Genomic DNA, 23,434 nt, shown 5'->3' with positions numbered 1-23,434 from the left:
TGGATTCTATAAAAGGTGGCAAGTTATATTTTTTAATAAGATAGAATAATATTTATTCTTTTTATTTTTTAACTTATAAAAGTAATGCACAATAAACATAAAAATACAAAAGAAAAAAGTCACAAATTTTCTATAATAACCACAACTGTTAACATTGTGAATATGTTTTTCTTTTTCTTTCTTTTTCATGATTGAGGTGCTTTATTTGGGTGTCTGTTTAAAAATGCATAAGGGGGAGTGAGAGAACTGGGGAAATGGTGGTCAAAGGGTACAAACTTGCAGTTAGAAGATGAATAAATTTTGGAGATCTAATGTACAGCATTGTGATTCTAGTTAACAATACTATATTACATACTTCAAAGTTACTAAGAGGGTAATCTTAAATATTCTCACCATGATAAAGAAATGATAATTATGTAACATGATGGAGGTGTTAGCTAATGCCATAGTGGTCAAATCAACATGTTGTACATCTTAAACTTACACAATGTTATATATCAATTATATCGCAAATTTTTTTTAAAAAGGCAAAAGAAAATCTCTAGTGAGACAGAACTAAAATGAGATTTATTTGAATAAAATACAATTGACAGTTGAAAAAAATAAAGATGTGGATATACTTTTCTAAATTTCCAATATTTTGGTTGACAAACAAATACAGAGAAGCATTCCAAATGAGAGTTGGGACTTACAGGAATGTTGTAAAAAAAAAAGTCCACATTCAGTGGAAAGCTGGACTAGATATCTTTTGGGACACTTCCAAGGCTAACATTTTCAGATTCTTTTAGATTATGCCAGTCACTTTATCATATTTAAAGCAGTAAATTCCATGTACCACTGTTAAGCTAAAAAAAAATTGCAGTATTAGAACAGTTCCAAAAACACTGAAAAGCATTTCACTTGAAATTTGCAATTTAAATGACATTAAAGACAGAAACAAAAATACGTCAAAACAGAATTCTTATTGGATCATGGTGAGATTCTTCTCAAGCTGCAGAACAGTTTCCTTAAGGGCAGAATCCTCTGCCCAGTTGGCTTTACTCCCCAAAATGAGGTTCTGTAATTAAGAAAAAAAATTTTTAAATTAATGTTCTAAGTACTCTTAAAAATTTATCAAGATTTTTAAAAAATCCTCAGAACTTCCCTGGTGGCGCAGTGGTTAAGAATCCACCTGCCAATGCAGGGGACACGGGTTTGAGCCCTGGTCCGGGAAGATCCCACATGCCATGGAGCAACTAAGCCTGTGCACCTTAACTACTGAGCCTGCGCTCTAGAGCCCGCGAGCCACAACTACTGAGCCTGCAAGCCACAGCCACTGAGCCCGTGTGCTGCAACTACTGAGCCTGCGCGCCTAGAGCCCATGCTCCGCAACAAGAGAAACCCCTGCAATGAGAAGCCTGCGCACCACAATGAAGAGCAGCCCCCGCGCACCACAACTAGAGAAAAGCCCGCGCACAGCAACGAAGACCCAATGTAGCCAAAAATAATAAATTAAATAAAGTAAAGAGGGACTTCCCTGGTGGTCCAGTGGCTAAGACTCCATGCTCCCAATACCGGGGGCCCGGGATTGATCCCTGGTCAGGGAACTAGATCCCACATGCCGCAACTGAGAGTTCGCATGCCACAACTAAAGATCCTGCACGCAGCAATGAAGATCCCAGTACAGCCAAATAAATAAATATTAAAAAAAAAAAAAAGTAAAGAAAAACCTCCAGGCTAAATGAACACATAAAATTTAAAAACTGACATAATGGGGACTTCCCTGGTGGCGCAGTGGTTAAGAATCTGTCTGCCAATGCAGGGGACAAGGGTTCGATCCCTGGTCCGGGAAGATCCCACATGCCGTGGAGGAACTAAGCCCCTGCACACCAACTACTGAGCCTGTGTGCCACAACTACTGAAGCCCCTGCGCCTAGAGCCCGTGCTCTGCAACAAGAGAAGACATTGCAATGAGAAGCCCAAGCACCACAACAAAGAGTAGCCCCTGCTCGCCAGAACTAGAGAAAGCCTGTGTGCAGCAAAGAAGACCCAACACAGCCAAAAACTAAATAAATAAACTTAAAAAATAAAAAAAACCCTGACATGACAATAACTACCAATATTCATTGAGAATTTGCTTCGAGCAGACACTATGCTAAACAGATTAACATGAATTATCACCTTTAGTTCTAATAACCACTCTTCCTACACAAAGAAACTAATGCTTAGAAAAGTTATATAATTTCCTCAAGGTCAGCAACTTGTTTTAAAAAATTTATTTATTTTAATTTATTTATTTGTGTGCAGGCTTTTTCTAGTTGCAGTGAGCGGGGGCCACTCTTTGTTGCGGTGCGTGGGCTTCTCATTGCGGTGGCTTCTCTTTTTGCAGAGCATGGGCTCTAGGCACGTGGGCTTCAGTAGTTGTGGCATGCAGGCTCAGTAGTTGTAGCGCAAGGGCTTATTTGCTCCATGGCATGTGGGATCTTCCCAGACTGGGGATCGAACCGTGTCCCCTGCATTGGCAGGCGGATTCTTAACCGCTGTGCAACCAGGGAAGTCCCTCAGCAACTATTAAGTAGCTGGTAGGATCTTAACTCTAGATTCCCATCACCTGCATCCATGTTTTCCCCACTTCCCAACTTGAAGTCTAATGTTCTCCGTCGTTATACCATTCTGCCTCCACAGAGCTGCTGACATCATTTCCATTTATAAATGCCTAAGGTCTAACTAAAACAAAAAACCAAAGCCTTAAATGCTAAACACATAAATTCAAGATATATGTAAACAGCTTGATATTCAGTACTGAATTATTTAGTAAGACCAAAAACTAAATGAAAAAAAAAAAAGAAAAGAAAACTAAATGAAAATAAGCCTGAAAGTAATAGAACCATTCACTTTTGAAAAGTTCTTTACCCCGCTTCCTATTTTATAAAAATATTACCTGGAACACATGTTGAATAACTGTAGTAATCTGTATCTCCATCTCCAGGTTTTGTTGTATGGTCTTTATCTTCCCCGAATTTTCCATACTACACAAATCATCTTTCTGTTTGTTCTTTTCAGTCTGTATTTCGAAAAGCTTCCTTTCTGAAGCTTGTTTTAACTCTATTGGGTTAAAAATAAAACCATATACTATATATGACTCCTATAAACAAGAATAAACAACTCCTATAAACAAGAATCCTATAAACAAGACTCCTATAAACAAGAATAAACAACTCCTATAAACAAGAATCTTGAAAACTTATGAAGCAGAACAGTTACTGATTATTTCAGTCAAGAGAAAATTTTTAATAAGCAGCATTTTAGGCTGCAGTTCCATTTTGATCTGAAAATGATTTCTCTGGTGCAAAACACCAATATTTTAATTTTATACTTAGTAATGTCCTCTGTGAGATGTTCAAGGTATGTATGTATGACAATGATACTGTCTACAAATGTTTGCTGTGGCATCATGTCAAAGAGGACTTACTCTGGGTTGCCAAAAAAATAGCAGGAGATATATGTAAGGAAATACTTTCCCCCCCTTTATTTACAAAAATTACAATATCAACAAGATGAATTTTCAAGGAAAGGTAAGATTCCCTTCTCCAGGGATAAATACCATCAACCATTTTTTGTTGTTGTTCCTGAAATGTTCTGAGAACTAAACTAGAAATCTTCCTGGTAAACCCATCTTATGTTGAAAATATCCTAAGTCGAAAACGCATTTAGTACACCTAATCTACCAAACATCACAGCTTAACTTAGCCCACCTTAAACATGCTCAGAACACTTACATTAGCCTGCAAATGGGCAAAATCATCTAACACAAAGCCTGTTTTATAACAATGTGTTAAATATCTCATGTAATTTATTGAATACTGTACTGAAGGTGAAAAACATAATAGTTGTAAGTGCATTGGTTGTTTACCCTTATGATCACGTGGCTGATAGGAGCTGGGGCTCGATGTTGCTGCCCAGCATCACAATGGAGTATGTTACTAGCCCAGGAAAAGAGCAAAATTCAAAATCTGAATTCAGTTTCTACTAAATGCATATCACCATAAAGTCAAAAAATCATTAAGTCGAAACATCATAAGTTGGGGACAGATAGTATTTGAAAACATAAATGGGTGTATCTCAGGAGCTTGGTTCCTTGACAGGAATGCAATGGAAAAAAAGCCAAAGGGTGATTAGATCAGATGACCAGAACTACTTCTAATCCTGAGATTACTTACAAAAAGGCAAATCTACATAATATTTTAAAATAATAAATCATGCCTATACTGTTAAATGAAAAAAGCAGTTTACAACACAGAATAAAATTATGCCAATTTTATTTTATAAATAAGAGGCATTGAAGATCGATTATCTCTTGATAAAATTAAAAATTTAACTTCCTATGTATGTTTTTCTGTTTCTAAATTCTTTATAGAGAATATGTGTTACTTCTGAAATACATTTCAATAAAACATTTCAATGCAAAAAGCCATCTCATGTTCATTAAGTTAAAAAGCTGTAGAACCATATTCATCAAGTGATCATTTAAAAATTATGTTTAGGGGGCTTACTTGGTGGCACAGTGGTTAAGAATCCGCCTGCCAATGCAGGGGACACGGGTTCGAGCCCTGTTCTGGGAAGATCCCACATGCCGCGGAGCAGCTAAGCCCGTGCGCCACAACTATTGAGGCTGCGCTCTAGAGCCCGAGAGCCACAACTACTGAGCCCACATGCTGCAACCACTGAAGCCTGTGCGCCTAGAGCCCATGCTTCACAACAAGAGAAGCCACCGCAATGAGAAGCCGGCGCCCCGCAACTAGAGAAAGCCCGCGCGCAGCAACAAAGACTCAACGCAGCCAAAAATAAAATAAAATAAATAAATTTGAAAAAAATTATGTTTATTTAAATACATTTATATGGGTGTGGAAATGAGGCCTGGAATGATGTACTCCTAACTGTGGTCACACAGGATGGAGGTATGGCTTTCACATTATACTTTTTTGTATTATTTGATATTCCTTCCCCCACTGAGAATATCTTAATTTTTGTGACTTAAAGTTCTAAAACAACAAATCAAGCAAAATCCATTTTATATACTACTTTTTAAATTGCTATGTCCAAAATTTTAAGGAAATTAAAAAATTTTTCAGTGATTGAGAGATCTGGCCTTATCAATCTTCATATTAAGTGAAAATGTGTTCTCCAAAAAAAAAAAAAAAAAAAAAAAAGTGTTCTACATACGCAATCTCTTCTTTCTAACATCAAGCAATTTGTCTTCCAAGTCCCGGGTTTCCTGTTATTAGAAATAAAAAGATTAAGGCACATAACCTAAGAACACACCTATAATATTTAAATCACTGAATTTATCTATTCATATTTTCTAGAGCTCCAGTTTTCAATTCCTCTGTTTCCACACAACAAAAGGGAAAGGAAAAGTAGCTTAAATGATAAGTAGATAATTAGTCAGAAATAATGGAATTATGGACAAGAGAGAAAATTTAAGGACAGTGAATTCCAACCCTATCAGTCTCTTTGGGCAATCCTATTTAGTCACATACAGTTACCAGCAAGAATGTTACTGAAATCACGAGAATGCATAAGCAGCTTTATATTTAAAGTTACCTGCTGTGATTTCATTACTGATTGATTTAGACTTAGTATTTGTTTCATGTTATCCATGAGCACACTGAAAAGGAATAAAAAATATGATTAACAGTTAAAAAAACTCAATTAAGAAATCAGTTAGTATATATTTACTTTCATTATAGTCACTGTACACTTCAATAGAAAGTCATTGTTTAACAAAATAAGTCTGGAAAAATTTGATGTAAACTAAATTTCTGTTTAGAATTAGAGATGCATTTCCCTAGAAAAATTTTTGCTCACAGACAACAAAGAATATCAAATAACATTTCTTTTGTTTTTTCTCTTGGCTGCACTGCACGGCATGTGGGATCTTAGTTCCCCGACCAGGGATCAAACCGGTGCCCCCTGCAGTGGAAGCTCGGAGTCTTAACCACTGGACCGCCAGGGAATTCCCCAGGAACATTTCTAAAAATCTCATATTTAGGGGGAAAAAACCCTAACAGCTTGCTAATACATAGCTTTTTTTTTGGAAACAGACTTTAGATTTTAGACAAGTTTTAGGTTCAAAGCAGAACCGAGTGGAAGGGAAGCCCATGTACACGCTGCCCCCATGCTTGCACAGCCTCCCCCGCAGCAGAGCGATCCATTTGTTACAAATGATGAACCTACACTGACGCATCATTATCACCCAGAGGCCATGGTTTACATTAGGGTTAGGGTTCACTCTTGGTGTTGTACATGCTATGAGTTGACAAATGTATAATGACATGTATCTACCATTATCATATCATACAGAATAGTTTCAGTGAATAAAGTGCTTTTATCCCCATTTCTCCAAGAAGTTTTTTTTTTTTTTTTTAAATTAGTTAATTTATTTATTTTTGGTCGTGCTGGGTCTTTGTTGCTGCGCACGGGCTTTTTCTCTAGTTGCAGCGAGCAAGGGCTCTAGGTGTGTGGGCTCAGTAGTTGTGGTGTACGGGCTTAGTTGCTCTATGGCATGTGGCATCTTCCTGGACCAGGGCTCGAACCCGTGTCCCCTGCATTGGCAGGCGGATTCTCAACCACTGCGCCACCAGGGAAGCCCCTCCAACAAGTATTTCTGAGTGACTACTACATGGCAAGACTGTGCCAGGCACCAGGAATATAAAACAGAGTAAAACATAGTACATGTTTTCAAAGAGGAAAGAATCTTATGGGGGGAAAAAATAAATCCACAACCATCATATGGTTTCATTACAACCAGTAATGGATATGAACCCTTCTAAGAGTTGTGCAAAGGGTGGAAGAAGGGAAATCCTTGAGTCTTAAAAGATGTAAAGTATAGTTGAACCTTGAACAATGCAGTATAGTTGAACCTTGAACAATGCAGGTGGGGTGAGTGGTTAGGGACACCAACCATCCCACACAGTCAAGAACACTGCTATCTCTGCCTCAAAAACAAAGGAATTAAATGACTCACCCAAGGGAAGAAAGCTGAAACAGTTTGGATCAAACCCTAGTTCTTCTGACTCCACATACTGTGACCTCTAACTAAACACAAATCTTCCCCCATACTTAGTTAACTTAAAGATCTGTAAAATGAAAATACAGGTGCCATATTTATTGAAAAAAACCCCAAACAACCTGCATATAAGTGGACTTGGGCAGTTGAAACCCAGGTTGTTCAATGCTCAAGTGTAATTATGAAGATTACCTAGATCAAGCAGTTTAGTACGGCTGGAGTAAAAGGGTGGAAATAAGACTGGATGAGAATAGTGGTTCTCATATTTCAGAGTGCCACATCCCCTTGGGAGGCTCGTTAAATGGGGATTGCCAGCTCCCCATCTTCAGAGATTCTGAGTCAGCAGGTTTGGGATGGGACCAGCAATGTGACCACTGTGAAAATACTAATTATCCTGATAATCAGCCAGGCGTGAGAAACACTGTAGAAGTTTACCTGGGAGGCTGAAAAAGGGGACTATTTGCACAGACCTGAGAGCTGAACTCATTTTCTGCTAGTTACAGCTATACGTGCTTGTAAACTTTAAGATAGGCTAAAGGCGCTGCCTCAGCCTACCTGGCCTTTGTGCTGTCTTTGGTGTCAATGCGATGAATCTATCCTGCACTCCTTTACAAGAATGTTTTAAGCTCTCCTTTCGTGGGGGAGCAATATTTAGAGAGTTCAAATTCAGATTTTAGGATTTATGTAGTCCTGGAGTTAAATGGAATATGGGAGGAATGGGTATCAGTCAGGGCTAAGACGTCCAGATAGAGAAAGTGCCAGATCCATCTCGGTACTTCTCCTGTGCCAACAGTGGGGGGGGGGGTGGTGGTGGTGGTGGTATTTTATCACAAGATTAGAGCTTTGGGAGATAAAATCACAGGTAAGGCCCCGGTGGCCAGGCACTTAGGATCAGATTAGAGATGACCTTGATTGCCCGGCCAATTATTGAACCTACGCAAGATCATTTCTGCCAATACAAAAATGAGGAGTATATTTCCTATCTCATTGAGTTGTTGTTGGCTTAAATGAGATAGCATTGCTCCTGCTTTACAGTAAATCCCAAATGAAAGTTAACTTTCAAAACCTTCCTTCCGGGGCTTCCCTGATGGCACAGTGGTTGAGAATCTGCCTGCCAATGCAAGGAACACGGTTTCGAGCCCTGGTCCAAGAAGATCCCACATGTCGTGGAGCAACTAAGCCCGTGCGCCACAACTACTGAGCTTGCGCTCTAGAGACTGCGTGTCACAACTACTGAAGCCCATGCACCTAGAGCACGTGCTCCGCAACGAGAAGCCACTGCAATGAGAAGCCCGCATACCGCAACAAAGAGTAGCCCCCGCTCACCGCAACTAGAGAAAGCCCGTGCACAGCAACAAAGACCCAATGCAGCCAAAAATAAATAAATTTATTAAAAACAAAAACAATCTTCCTTCCAAATTCTCAGATTGGGGACTTCCCTGGTGGTCCAGTGGTTAAGACTCCACATTCCCAATGCAGGGGGCCTGGGTTTGATCCCTGGTCGGGGAACTAAATCCCGCATGCCGCAACTAAGACCTGGTGCAGCCAAATAAATAAATATTAAAAAAAAAAATCCCATATTGTATAGGTAAAACCTCCATTGCTTCTTAGGGTCCCGATCCATATGAAACAAAATGTCAACAGGACTATAAAAGTTGTAGTGATGAGAAGGGCCCACAGAAATTCTGTCATGTTTCTTTCTTTTTTTTTTTTTTGTCATGTTTCTTATTCCCCAGATAAAGGTGGTCGGCAGTGACAGGTAATTAAAAAAAAAAAATTCACAGAACTAGTCATTATGCAGGTCTCCCTTATTCCCATCCTTGCCAAATCCAGAAAAAATAAATAAAACAAACAAAAAAACATACCTAGTCTTGGTGTTAATTTTCTCCATGTGTTTTTTAAGTGCACTTGAAAGCTGCATCCTATAGAGGAAAAAAGCTTCCATTATAAAACATGGTTAACATTTAGGGTACACTGAAAAAGAAAATTTAAAAATACGACAAGGTAAAGATTGATTTCTCTTTAAATATAACATAAAACAAAAGTAGGTTTTTAAACAGTATCATATGGGAAATACTTTGATAAGTAAGTTATAGAAATATGAAGGAACACCAATATGGACGCGGCTGTTGCATGCAGTTGTGCATATAGCCAGAGAGGGGGCTGAGCAGACCTGACACCCAGCCTGAAATTGCTCTCCAAGCCGTCCACCTTGGTGCGGGGCTGCGAGGAAGCATTAAGGCACTACAAAATGTAATGTACAACACAATAAACATGTTTAACACTGCTGTAAGTTATATGCGCAAGTTGTTAAGAGAATAAATCCTAAGAGTTCTCACCACAAGAAAGTAATTTTTTTTGCTATTTCTTTAATTTTGTATCTATATGAGATGATGTTCATTAAACCGAATGTGATAATCATTTCAGGATGCATGTAAGTCAAAACATTATGCTGCACACCTTAAACTTATACAGTGCTGTATATCAATTATATCTCAATAAAACTGGAAGAAAAAAAAAGGTACTACAGAGATCAACAGGGGCCCAAAATGTGTAGAGTTAGGGAATACAAAACCATACTTGACTGTGAACTTTAAAATGTGTCTATGTAAAAGCAAGCACTGTAATTTATTTTTAAATTCAAATAGCTAATAAATAATAATAAAAAGGCAATCAGGGGCTTCCCTGGTGACGCAGTGGTTAAGAATCCGCCTGCCAATGCAGGGGACACGGGTTCGAGCGCTGGTCCGGGAAGACCCCACATGCCACGGAGCAACTAAGCCCGCGCACCACAACTACTGACCCTGCGCTCTAGAGCCCGAGAGCCACAACCACTGAGATTGTGTGCCACAACTACTGAAGCCCACACACCTAGAGCCTGTGCTCCACAACAAGAGAAGCCACTGCAATGAGAAACCCATGCACTGCAAAGAAAAGTAGCCCCTGATCGCCGCAGCTAGAGAAAGCCTGTGCACAGCAATGAAGACCCAAAGCAGCCAAAAATAAATTAAAAAAAAAAAAAGGCAATCAGCTCAGCAATATTAGTCATTTCATTAAAGGGGGATATCTTAATTGCTCTGAAGCCACCTTAGTTGAAAAGTATGATCTATATAATGAGCCAGCATATGAAATGAGGGAAAAAAGTTCACTGCTAGAAGCCATTAAAAGGGATTTAACTACTTTTCAATTAAATGTAAATAAATTCATCTGGGACGGCCAGAAATACAAGGAAAAAACTGTTAAGAGTCATTCACTTAATTGAGATTATTAATTCAGATCATAAGTCTATAATAGAGACCACTGTTTGTCTTACTAACAACTGTATGCCAGCTCCAGCACAAAGCTTACGACACAGGAAGCACTCCAATATTTGTTGAATGAATTTTAAAATATATATGCAAAGCCTAAAATTAAAAATATATTTAAACTCACTGACAATTCTTTTACTCAATTAAGAGTTACTGGAATAGGGGACTTCCCTGGTGGTCCAGTGGTTAAGAATCCACCTTCCAATGCAGAGTACACAGGTTCGATCCCTGGTTGGGGAACTAAGATCCCATATGCCGCGGGACAACTAAGCCCTTGAGCCACAACTACTGAGCACACGAGCCACAACTAGAGAGCCTGCATGCCATAACTGTTGAGCCTGAACGCCAAAACTAGACAGAAGCCCAGGCACCGCATGAAGATCACGCGTCCCCCAACTAAGACCCGATGCAGCCAAAAAGTAAAATAAATAAACAAATATTAAAAAAAAAAGTTACTGGAGTAAATGAATCCATATAATCATTTCAAACACAGAATGAGATTTAACCTCACACTTTAATTGTCTTGACTGACATTTCCTTATTACCCTATCTTATATAACTTCTTCAAATGAAGACATTAATGAATGACGTAACTTTTCTCTCAGGGCTCAAGATTTGTGGGACCATTATCTAAACATCATTTTGATTGATTACTTCAGACTAGTTAAAATATCCCCTGCACCTTGAGTCATACCCATTTTGCATACTTAAAAGGTAATAATTGGGCTTCCCTGGTGGCGCAGTAGTTGAGAGTCCGCCTGCTGATGCAGGGCACACGGGTTCGTGCCCCGGTCCGGGAAGATCCCACATGCTGTGGAGCGGCTGGGCCCATAAGCCATGGCCGCTGAGCCTGCACGTATGGAGCCTGTGCTCCACAACAGGAGAGGCCACAATAGTGAGATGCCCACATACCGCAAAAAAAAAAAAAAAGGTAATAATTACCTGTCTAATGCAAGCTTTTTCATTTCAAAAGCAATTTTTGCCTCTTCAATTTCTTTTTCCAGTTCTTCAATTTTACTGCCAAAGAAGCATGAACAAAAGAATTTCAGCAATATCAGAAAAAGTAACTACTTGAAGAAAGGTATAAAGTAAATCTTTGAAGAAAGTAAAATGCCTGTTCTCTAAATAAAAGTATTCTACAGGCTCCCAACATCTATGCATTTACAGATTTGGTAAACTGATTCCTGCTATGATACTTCGCTAAGTATCTTGTTAAGGTGTGGAAGATGCCAAAAGTGTTAATATGATCACTCATGTGCATGTAAGTCTACATCCCACATCAACAACTTCTCAATACATGCATGACAAATTACTTGGGAAAAAAAAGGAAAGGAAAAAGAAAGACAATATTATAAGGTGGATAATATTATTAAATCTGTAAAAACCACAACTAAAATTTTAAAATATAACCTACGCTTCAATTTGCTTTTCCTGCATGATTTGTTCTGGAGTTTTTTCTTCATCTACAAATAAATAAATTTTTGACGTTAGTAGTATTTTATTAAAGCATTCTCCAAAAGAAATATAATGTAAGCCACAAATGCAAACCAAATATGTAAATTTTAATTTCATTTCCACACTACAAAAGAAACAAATGAAATTAATTTTAATATAGCTTATTAAACCCAACAGATCCAAAATATTATCATTTCAACACGTAATCAATTTCTAATTACTACTGAAATATTTCACATTCTTTCCTTCTGTGCATATTTTACATTTACAGTCCTTCTCAATGAGGACTAACCACATTTCAAGTGTTCAACAGTCACATGCAGCTAATGTCTACCACGTCGGACAGCAGTTATGGAATGATAGAAAAAGAGTCAAAAATGAACAAGATCACAGGGCTTCCCTGGTGGCACAGTGGTTGAGAGTCCGCCTGCCGATGCAGGGGACACGGGTTCGTGCCCCGGTCCAGGAAGATCCCACATGCCACGGAGCGGCTAGGCCCGTGAGCCATGGCCGCTGAGCCTGCGCATCTGGAGCCTGTGCTCCGCAATGGGAGAGGCCACAATGGGAGAGGCCCGCATACCGCAAAAACAAAAAACAAAAAACAAGATCAATGTAAAAAAAAAACTGTATGTCTATATATTAGCAACAAACAATAGGAAATTAAACTTTAAAAATACATGTAAAATTGCACGCAAACACACAAAATACTTAAGGATAAATTTAACAAAATACATGTATGACCTCTACACTGAACACTACCAAATACGATAAGTTTATTTAATTTAATTTAATTAATTAATTTATTTGTTTTTGACTGTGTTGGGTCTTCATTGCTGCGTGTGGGCTTTCTCTAGCTGCGGCAAGCAGGGGCTACTCTTCGTTGTGGTGTGCGGGCTTCTCACTGCGGTGGCTTCTCTTGCTGTGGATCATGGGCTTTAGGCACACAGGCTTTAGTAGTTGTGGCTCGCGGGCTCTAGAGCACAGGCTCAGTAGTTGTGGTGCATGGGCTTAGTTGCTCCGTGGCCTGTGGGATCTTCCCAGATCAGAGCTTGAACCCGTGTCCCCTGCACTGGCAGGCGCATTCTTAACCACTGCACCACCAGGGAAGACCCCATTACAAAATACTGAAATGGAAAGATAAACTATCTATATGTATTGGGAGAATCATTATTGCTAATATAACAATTTCACCCATACTGATCTATAGATCCCACTCAAATCCCAGTCAAATCTGTAGAAATTGACAAACTGATTTTAAATGCATATAGAAAAACAAAGGACCAAGAATAATCAAAGCAATTTTGACAAAGAATGTTGAAGGACTTACAAGAGCTGATAATCAAGACTTACTATAAAGCTACAGTCATCCAAACAGCATGGTACCACTGTAAGGATAGACAAATACCTCAAAGGAACAGAAGAAAAAGTCCAGAAATAGACCTACACATATACAATGGATAAAGAAAAGTCTTTTCAACAGTGCTAGAAAAACTGGATTTCTATATGGAAAACAAATGAACCTTTATCCTTACTTAGCGCACACCATACACAAAAGTTACTCCAAAAGTAGCAGGATACAAAATTAATGCACAGAAATCTCTTGCATTCCTACACACTAATGATGAAAAATCTGAAAGAGAAATTAAGCAAACACTCCCATTTACCATTGCAACAAAAAGAGTAAAATACTTAGGAATAAACCTACCTAAGGAGACAAAAGACCTGTATGCAGAAAACTATAAGACACTGATGAAAGAAATTAAAGATGATACAAACAGATGGAGAGATATACCATGTTCTTGGATAGGAAGAATCAACATTGTGAAAATGACTCTACTACCCAAAGCAATCTATAAATTCAATGCAATCTCTATCAAACTACCAATGGTATTTTTCACAGAACTAGAACAAAAAAATTCACAATTTGTATGGAAATATAAAAGACCCCGAATAGCCAAAGCAATCTTGAGAAAGAAAAATGGAGCTGGAGGAATCAGGCTCCCTGACTTCAGACTAAATGACAAAGCTACAGTAATCAAGACAGTATGGTACTGGCACAAAAACAGAAATATAGATCAATGGAACAGGATAGAAAGCCCAGAGATAAATCCACACACATACGGTCACCTTATTTTTGACAAAGGAGGCAAGAATATACAATGGAGAAAAGACAGCCTCTTCAATAAGTGGTGCTGGGAAAACTGGACAGCTACATGTAAAAGTGAAATTAGACCACTCCCTAACACCATATACAAAAATAAACTCAAAATGGATTAAAGACCTAAATGTAAGGCCAGACACTATAAAACTCTTAGAGGAAAACATAGGCAGAACACTGTGACATAAGTCACAGCCAGATCCTTTTTGACCCACCTCCTAGAGAAATGGAAATAAAACCAAAAATAAACAAACGGGACCTAATGAAACTTAAAACCTTTTTCACAGCAAAGGAAACCATAAACAAGACAAAAAGACAACCCTCAGAATGGGAGAAAATATTTGCAAACAAAGCAACTGACAAAGGATTAATCTCCAAAATATACAAGCAGCTCATGCAATTCAATATCAAAAAACCAAACAACCCAATCCAAAAATGGGCAGAAGACCTAAAGAGACATTTCTCCAAAGAAGATATACAGATTGCCAACAAGCACATGAATGGATTCTCAACATCCTTTCATCACAGAAATGCACTAATCATTAGAGAAATGCAAATCAAAACTATAATGAGGTATCACCTCAAACCATTAAGAATGGCCATCATCAGAAAATCTACAAACAATAAGTGCTGGAGAGGGTGTGGAGAAAAGGAAATCCTCTTGCACTGTTGGTGGGAATGTAAACTGATACAGCCACTATGGAGAACAGTATGGAGGTTCCTCAAAAAACTAAAAACAGAGCTACCATAGGACCCAGCAATCACACTACTGGGCATATACCCTGAGAAAACCATAATTCAAAAAAGAGTCCTGTACTAAAATGTTCACTGTAGCTCTATTTACAATAACCAGGATGTGGAAGCAACCTAAGTGTCCATTGACAGACGAATGGATAAAGAAGATGTGGCACATATACACAATGGAATATTACTCAGCCATAAAAATAAATGAAATTGAGTTATTTGTAGTGGGGTGGATGGACCTAGAGTCTGTCATACAGAGTGAAGTAAGTCAGAAAGAGAAAAACAAATACTGTATGCTAACAGATATATATGGAATCTAAAAAAAAAAAAAAAAAAGGTTTTGAAGAACCGAGGGGCAGGACAGGAATAAAGACACAGACATAGAGAATGGACTTGAGGACACGGGGAGGGGGAAGGGCAAGCTGGGACGAAGTGAGAGAGTGGCATGGTCATATATACACTACCACATGTAAAACAGATAGCTAGTGGGAAGCAGCCACAGAGCACAGGGAGATCAGCTCGGTGCTTTGTGTCCACCTAGAAGGGTGGGATAGGGAGGGTGGGAGGGAGACACAAGAGGGAGGAGATATGGGGATACATGTATATGTATAGCCGATTCACTCTGTTATAAAGCAGAAACTAACACACCACTGTAAAGCAATTATACTCCAATAAAGATGTTAAAAAAAAAAAAAAGAATCTCAGTCCTGTACGTTAAACTTAACACCTTAAGACTTCTAGAACAAAACACAGGAGAAAACTTTGCAACCTTGGGGTAGTCACAGTTTCTTAGATAGAACTCAAAAACCACAAAGTACAAAAGAAAAGAGTGAAAAATAGTGCTTCATCAAAATTAATGCCTTCTGCTCCTCAAAAGACAATGTTAAGGAAGTAAAAAAGCAAGCAACAAACTAGGAGAAAATTTCTGCCATATATGTATACATATGTATATACACACACACATATATTTATTTATTTACCTAAAAAAGGACTGTATTCTTGTTTTTAAAGGAGTGAATATTTTATTTTTTAGTGTTTAATAGAATACATCATGTATTCAGTTATAATTAAAGAACTCAAACTCAATGAGACTAACAATCCAATTAAAAAATGGGTAAGTACCTCCTAGAGTAATGGAAATAAAAACAAAAATAAACAAATGGGACCTAATGAAACTTAAAAGCTTTTGCACAGCAAAGGAAACCATAAACAAGATGAAAAGACAACCCTCAGAATGGGAGAAAATATTTGCAAATGAAGCAACTGACAAAGGATTAATCTCCAAAATTTACAAGCAGCTCATGCAGCTCAATAACAAAAAAACAAACAACCCAATCCAAAAATGGGCAGAAGACCTAAATAGACATTTCTCCAAAGAAGATATACAGACTGCCAACAAACACATGAAAGAATGCTCAACATCATTAATCATTAGAGAAATGCAAATCAAAACTACATTGAGATATCATCTCACACCAGTCAGAATGGCCATCATCAAAAAATCTAGAAACAATAAATGCTGGAGAGGGTGTGGAGAAAAGGGAACACTCTTGCACTGCTGGTGGGAATGTGAATTGGTTCAGCCACTATGGAGAACAGTATGGAGGTTCCTTAAAAAACTACAAATAGAACTACCATATGACCCAGCAATCCCACTATTGGGCATATACCCTGAGAAAACCAAAATTCAAAAAGAGTCATGTACCAAAATGTTCATTGCAGCTCTATTCACAATAGCCCGGAGATGGAAACAACCTAAGTGCCCATCATCAGATGAATGGATAAAGAAGATGTGGCACATATATACAATGGAATATTACTCAGCCATAAAAAGAAACGAAATTGAGCTATTTGTAATGAGGTGGATAGACCTAGAGTCTGTCATACAGAGTGAAATAAGTCAGAAAGAAAAAGACAAATATCGTATGCTAACACATATATATGGAATTTAAGAAGAGAAAAAAACGTCATGAAGAACCTAGGGGTAAGACAGGAATAAAGACACAGACTTACTGGAGAACGGACTTGAGGATATGGGGAGGGGGAAGGGTGAGCTGTGACAGAGCGAGAGAGAGTCACGGACATATACACACTAACAAACGTAAGGTAGATAGCTAGTGGGAAGCAGCCGCATGGCACAGGGACATCGGCCCGGTGCTTTGTGACCGCCTGAAGGGGTGGGATAGGGAGGGTGGGAGGGAGGGAGACACAAGAGGGAAGAGATATGGGAACATATGTATATATATAACTGATTCACTTTGTTGTAAAGCAGAAACTAACACACCATTGTAAAGCAATTATACCCCAATAAAGATGTTAAAAAAAAAATGGGTAAGGATTTGAATGGATATTTCATAAAAGTAGATTTATACATCTACTTCATAAAAGTAGATGTATAAATTGCCAATAAGACATGAAAAGATAATCAACATTAGTTATTAGGGAAATGTAAATTAAAACCACATGAGATACTACTATATACTTAGTAGAATGGCTAAAATTTAAGAAGACTGACAGGGGACTTCCCTGGTGGTGCAGTGGTTAAGAATCCACCTGCCAATGCAGGGGACACGGGTTCAATCCCTGGTCTGGGAAGATCCCACATGCCACGGGGCAAGTAAGCCCGTGCGCGACAACTACTGAGCCCGCGTGCGACATCTACTGAAGCCCACACCCTAGAGCCTGTGCACTGCAACTACTGAGCCCGTGCTCCACAATAAGAGAAGCCACTGCAATGAGAAGCCCACACAGTGCAGTGAAGAGTAGCCCCTGCTCGCTGCAACTAGAGTAACCCGTGCACAGCAATGAAGACCCAACGCAGCCAAAAAATAAATAAATTAACTAAAATAAAAATGGTGAGGGCTTCCCTGGTGGCGCAGTGGTTGAGAGTCCGCCTGCCGATGCAGGGGACACGGGTTCGTGCCCCGGTCCGGGAAGATCCCACATGCCGTGGAGCGGCTGGGCCTGTGAGCCATGGCTGCTGAGCCTGCGCATCCGGAGCCTGTGCTCCGCAACGGGAAAGGCCACAACAGTGAGAGGCCCATGTACGGCAAAAAAAAAAAAAAAAAAAAAAAAAAGGTGAATTTTGTTACACGAATTAAGTCACAAAAGGAAGATGTCAGAAACAAAAAAATACATACCATATAAATCCATTTACATCAAATTCTAGAACAGTGCTCTCCAAACCACTGTTCTGTTCTGTGATGAATGAAATGCTTAATATCTGCACTGTCCAATATGGTAGCCACCAGCCACATTGTGGCTTCAGCATTTGATATGTGATTAGTGCAACAAAGAATTTTAAATTTTATTTGATTTTAATTAACTTAACTTTAAAAGGCCACCTGTAGCTAGTGGCTACTGTATTGGACAGCACTACTCTAGAAGACAGATCTATAGCAATAGAAATCAAATTGATGGTTGCTGGGTTCAGGGTGGGGACTGAGTGTGAAGTGGCACGGGCAGGTGTGACAGAAATTTTCTACGTCTTGATTGTGGTGGTAGTTACAGAGATGTATACATTTGTTAGAACTCATCAAATTGTACCCTTAAAATAGATGCACTTATTGTAAAAAAAATTTCTTCATGCAATAAAGTCTCAGTAATATATATATATATATATGTATATATATATGTATGTATGCATATATATAGTGTGTGTGTGTGTGTGGTACGCAGGTCTCTCACTGCTGTGGCCTCTCCCGTTGTGGAGCACAGGCTCCGGACGCGCAGGCTCAGCGGCCATGGCTCATGGGCCCAGCCGCTCTGCGGCATGTGGGATCTACCCAGACCAGGGCACGAACCCATGTCCCCTGCATTGGCAGGCGGACTCTGAACCACTGCACCATCAGGCAAGCCCTCAGTAATACATTTTTTAATGGTAAAACACTAATCAATTTTAGACAAATATCTTCTCTCAAAGACTACAACCTAACTACTTATGGTTTGCTTCAAATCTGTCCTCTCCTTTAGTTGTAGAAATTCTAGAGTGTGGACTATTAACTCTACTCAAGTTTTCAGATGTCACAAGCCCTTAAAAATAAAATTATCTATACAGGGAAAACAAGAACTGCAGGAGGAAGCAGACTCTTTTATCACTTGGATTTTAGCTTTAAGGTCATCTTCTCGAAGAAGCCATCTCTGATTCCTCTGTCTAAAGTAGACACTCCCTCTTATCACACCAATATTTCCTTCATCACATTTACCTCACCTCATAATTATCTCACATGTTTCTTTGCTTACCTGTTTTGCTACATAGAATTTAAGCTCCATGAGGGTAAAGTCTGCCTTGTTCAACACCATATCTCCATCCCTAGCATCAATTCATTCAACTATGAGTGCAGGAATACTCATAGAGATAATTCTTCAGTGGTCCAAATTTTGAATAGCTTTTCCCTTATACCTCAACATCTAAGATCAAATATACATTTTTTTTTCTTTTCTTTTCTTTTTTTTTTGCGGTACACGGGCCTCTCACTGTTGTGGCCTCTCCCGCTGCGGAGCACAGGCTCCAGGCACGCAGGCTCAGTGGCCATGGCTCACGGGCCCAGCCGCTCCGCGGTATGTGGGATCTTCCCGTACCGGGGCACGAACCTGTGTCCCCTGCATCGGCAGGCGGACTCTCAACCACTGTGCCACCAGGGAAGCCCTAAATATACTTTTTTATTATGTGGGCTCTCATGCCAGAAAAAGCATTAGGTATGTCGTACTTCTCATCTCTAAGGTAAACATAATTGGTTTAATACAAGGAACATGGGCTTTGGAAACAAGAACACCATTAATTCCTCCAGGGGAAGGGCAGGGACCTACTAACCATCTTTGAGTTAAGCATTTTTTAAATTGAAGTATAGTTGATTTACAATGTTGTATCAGTTTCAGGTATACAGTAAAGTGATTGAGTTTTACATATATATATATATATATATATGCACATTTATATATATTTTATGTATGTAATAGATATTCTTTTTCAGGAGGTAAGCATTATCGATGTAACAAAAGGGATATGGCTTTGGAGGCAAGAAGGCCTGGTTCATATCCTAGTTCCTATAGTTACTAGTTACAGTAAGCAGAAAAGAGGCTGGGGGGCCCATTTTTTTAGGGTTGGGTTTGGTTTGGTTTGGTTTTTTGCAAAATATGACTTTAGAAACCCTGGAATGGAGATGGAAAACACACCAGAAATGCCTTCAGATCTATGGCCTTAAAGAGAGCTTGAGCAGAGCTCAAAAATTACCTAAGTTCAAACACGGATTCAGGGAAGTGATTAAGACATCTATGAGGTCCCTCGGCTTTTCCACAATTTTTTTTTTTAAAGATTTATTTATTTATTTATTTTGGAGGTGCCAGGCCTTAGTTGCGGCACACGAGATCTTCGTTGTGGCACGTGGGTTCTTTTAGTTGCGGCATGCATGTGGGATCTAGTTCCCTGACCAGGGATTGAACCTGGGCCCCCTGAGCTGGGAGCGTAGAGTCTCATCCACTGGACCACCAGGGAAGTTCCTCCACAATTCCTGATTCCACCTAGTGTACTATTTGATTTTACTCTTTAAGCTTATTTCATAGGGAAAGAAAGAGTAACCAAAATCTATCTTTGTGACCCAAGGGCTTACAATAAATCAGGTGGCTATTAGGTGGTTATTACTTCAGGATGACTAAACCATCATTTTACTACTCTCTTGGTCCCTGAGATTTCTGGATTAATAATTTTAAAAGATAAATTTAAAATTTTTCTGTGTTTAGAATTGAAAATTTTTACTTACGCCTTTATGCCTCTTTTGCTCTCATGCCAATAATCCAGTGTTTCTCAAAGTATAGGTCTCAGATCACTTGCTTTACAATCATCTAATCTGCTAATTTAATGTTCAGGTTGTTGATGGTAGCAAGTTTTGTGATACCCTAAGCCCACAGGGATTTCCCAATTCTCTGATCAACAGAACTTAATTGTCCTGTATTGTTATTTACTTGTTTTATATACATTTCTTGAATTCCTAACTAGTTCCTTAGGGCCAGGGCAAGCCTGCTTTTTGCATTCTTACAGGGTATAGTACTGCATTATGCTGGCCCTCCCATTCCCTAAATAAATATATTTTTGTAAAATTGGTGTTTTCCCTGGAGTACTGTTCATCAACAAACTCACAAAACCTTATTTGAAAATGAAAATACTTACTTGCATCAACCATTGATTTATATTCCAAGAGTTGTTGTTTGGTCTGTGCTCTTACCCTGAAAACAGATAAAGAGAAGAAAGTTATATACTTATTGAGGTTTTACTCATTACTATATTATAAATCAACTCATCTTTTTGGCAAGTTGATGCAAGAAAATGAGTATAAACAAATAGCATTAAGGTCTTCCATTTTGGCCTATTTTATTTAAAACAGGTATAAAGAATTTAAGGCCTCAGAAAAATACTCAAAATGAAATACAGTAGGAAAACAGCATCTGTGAGGAAAAGTTTAAAATTTGATTTTTAAATTTATTCTTAATGGGCCACACTGAAATGAGGCTTAAAGAGAAGGGCTACACAAAGAAATAGATCTTTGTGAGAATAGTGTTTGGTAGCCTGGACCTCTTTTGGGCATTTCTTCCTAAGAGGAAAACACAACAAATAAGGGAATAGGGGAAGGTAATACAGGGAAGCTATTCTTTCCAGGAGTTGATGAAGCCCATATATGCATTCAAGAAGGCCATGGGATACTCTAGCTGTGGACAGTGGCTACTATGGCCATCCAGAATTGACAATGGACTGCAGTAGCATTTTCCTATATGGCTCCCAGAACTCTGGATAGGGAATGACCAGATCCAAAGACTCACAGATAATATGAATGGGAATAGTTAAAGGCAAGAGCTCCGAGCCGGTGTCTTCTAAACTTCTTCCTCTGATGTATATATTATAAAAGACTGTCGATAACTAAGTTCCCATCTCCCATCACTGTTGCCTATCCCTGTCCACAGGTCCCACAACTCACTGTCAGAGGGTCGGGTATATGGCCCAAAGACTGGGGTGAGACCTTGAGAGAATACAAAGAAGTTCATGAATCATGTGAGAATGGGTGAAAGCATGCCTCCATCTTTGAGAAGCCTTTGAAGGAGAGGATGGTGAGTCTTGGGAAATACAACTCTGTTTAACAGAGACTCTTCATAGTAAGCCGACCAGATCAAATCAGCTTGAACCTGCAGAGCAGCTCCTGGGCAAAGACATCTACATAATCATGAGAAAAAAAGTTGGTCCTGAGGTTGTGTTCCAATAAAACTTTACTTCAGGGGACTGAAATTTAATTTCACATAATTTTCACCTGTTATTAAATATTCTTGTGACTTCCCCCGCCCCACCCCACCATTTAAACACATGAAAACTATCCTTAGTTTGAGGGGGTCACGCAACAACAGAGTAGGATGGATAAGGCCAGGGCCACAGTTGCCTACTGGTGTAAAAGACTGATGTCCTTTCTCATCAAATCTTGCCCTAGCAACGTAGAGACGTTGCTTCCTGGTAGAAAATATAACAAATGAAGCTTCTGCATTGAAAAGGGCCATACCTACAACAGAAAAGGGCGGAGCCTCCTCCCTCCGAAGTTATCAGGGCTCCGATGCAGCCCACATAAGGGCTTGAAAACCGGGGTCCCAGGGCATGAGTGGGTAAGAAAGGAGGCGTTAATTACAGCTCAGTAGGCTCTAAGGGCCCTTTGCTAAACGCTGACTCCAGAATATCTCGTTTAATGCCCACAGCAACTCTGCTAGGAAGCTGTCACTTTTCTCTCCTTTGCCAAGATGAAGAAAGGGGCTTAAAGAACTTAAGTGAATGATGCAGTCACGCAGCCATTAAGCGACCGACGCTGAATTCGAACCCTGGACATTTCTAAGCAAAGCGGGGAGCTCCTGGCCACGACGCCCACTTGGTTCCCGCCCAGCCGGCCAGAGGGAACAACCTGAGCAGCAGGGCCATGCGGTCCTCGGGACGCGCCGCCTGGGCGCCGGCGACCTGCGGCGGCTCGCCTTCCCCTCTGGAGTCCGCGGCCTCGGCAGCGGCTTGCTCCTCGGACTGCGTCTCCATCCGCGGCGCGAAGAGCTACCACTCAGGACCGGAACACTCTGCCCTAGAAGGGGCCGCTTTTCCCGCCACTAAATTGACACCGGAAGGGACCGCAGGGTCATCGCGCCGCCCCGCCCCTTCCGCCGCAGGGCCCGCCCTTTCCGCCCCGGTCTCTGCTGGTTGCTGTCCCTTCTTTTACCATGCCTGGGCCAGGTACTAGTTAAAACCGTTACAAACCACTAGTGAAAGTTGGAAGCACTCTGATTTAGCGTCAGCTCTGTCGAGTGCTGGGCTAAGGGCTATATGCAGCAGCCGTTCGGGGGCACTCCCCGGCTCCTGGCACCGCGGCCTAGAGGGGAGAACCCCGACATCACAGGTCTTTCAGCCTTGGAGCTGGGATAGCCGTTACTGACCCACCTTAGCACTCCCCTTCCATCCGCGGCCTTGGAAGATGGCTGTGCCCGGCAGGCTGGCAGAGATAAACATTGGAGGGTTAGATAGACTTTTGCTCTGAGCTCATTAAGTCCAGGCCCCTCATTTGGCGGAGAAGAGTGGCCCAAGTTCAGAGGTACCCACTTCCTCCCCACGAGGCAATGCAGACTTCCAGTTTGAAATTCAGCTGTCAGTAAGATTCGAACTCGTAACAGAGTTGGGTGCCCCCAAGTGTCAGTTTGATGATCCGGCAGATT

General features: G+C 40.0%; 1 protein-coding gene across 1 annotated transcript; it reads right to left on the bottom strand.

Moving 5' to 3' along the window:
• Nucleotides 1-540: 540 nt before the first annotated feature.
• CENPH (centromere protein H) lies at nt 541-22,851 on the bottom strand. Its single transcript, XM_060143052.1, has 9 exons — nt 22,642-22,851; nt 20,880-20,935; nt 11,771-11,819; nt 11,299-11,373; nt 8,914-8,970; nt 5,584-5,647; nt 5,203-5,254; nt 2,921-3,084; nt 541-1,057 (listed from the first exon to the last, which is right to left on the bottom strand). The coding sequence occupies exons 1-9, from the start codon at nt 22,764-22,766 to the stop codon at nt 962-964; spliced, it is 738 nt and encodes a 245-aa protein (XP_059999035.1). The 5' UTR covers nt 22,767-22,851; the 3' UTR covers nt 541-961.
• Nucleotides 22,852-23,434: the final 583 nt, after the last annotated feature.

This window comes from Lagenorhynchus albirostris, chromosome 3 (genome assembly GCF_949774975.1).
Source record: "Lagenorhynchus albirostris chromosome 3, mLagAlb1.1, whole genome shotgun sequence".
Classification (NCBI taxonomy): domain Eukaryota; kingdom Metazoa; phylum Chordata; class Mammalia; order Artiodactyla; family Delphinidae; genus Lagenorhynchus; species Lagenorhynchus albirostris.
The sequence above is the reverse complement of the archived record's forward strand: the minus strand, read 5'-3'. Positions and strand labels throughout refer to the sequence as shown.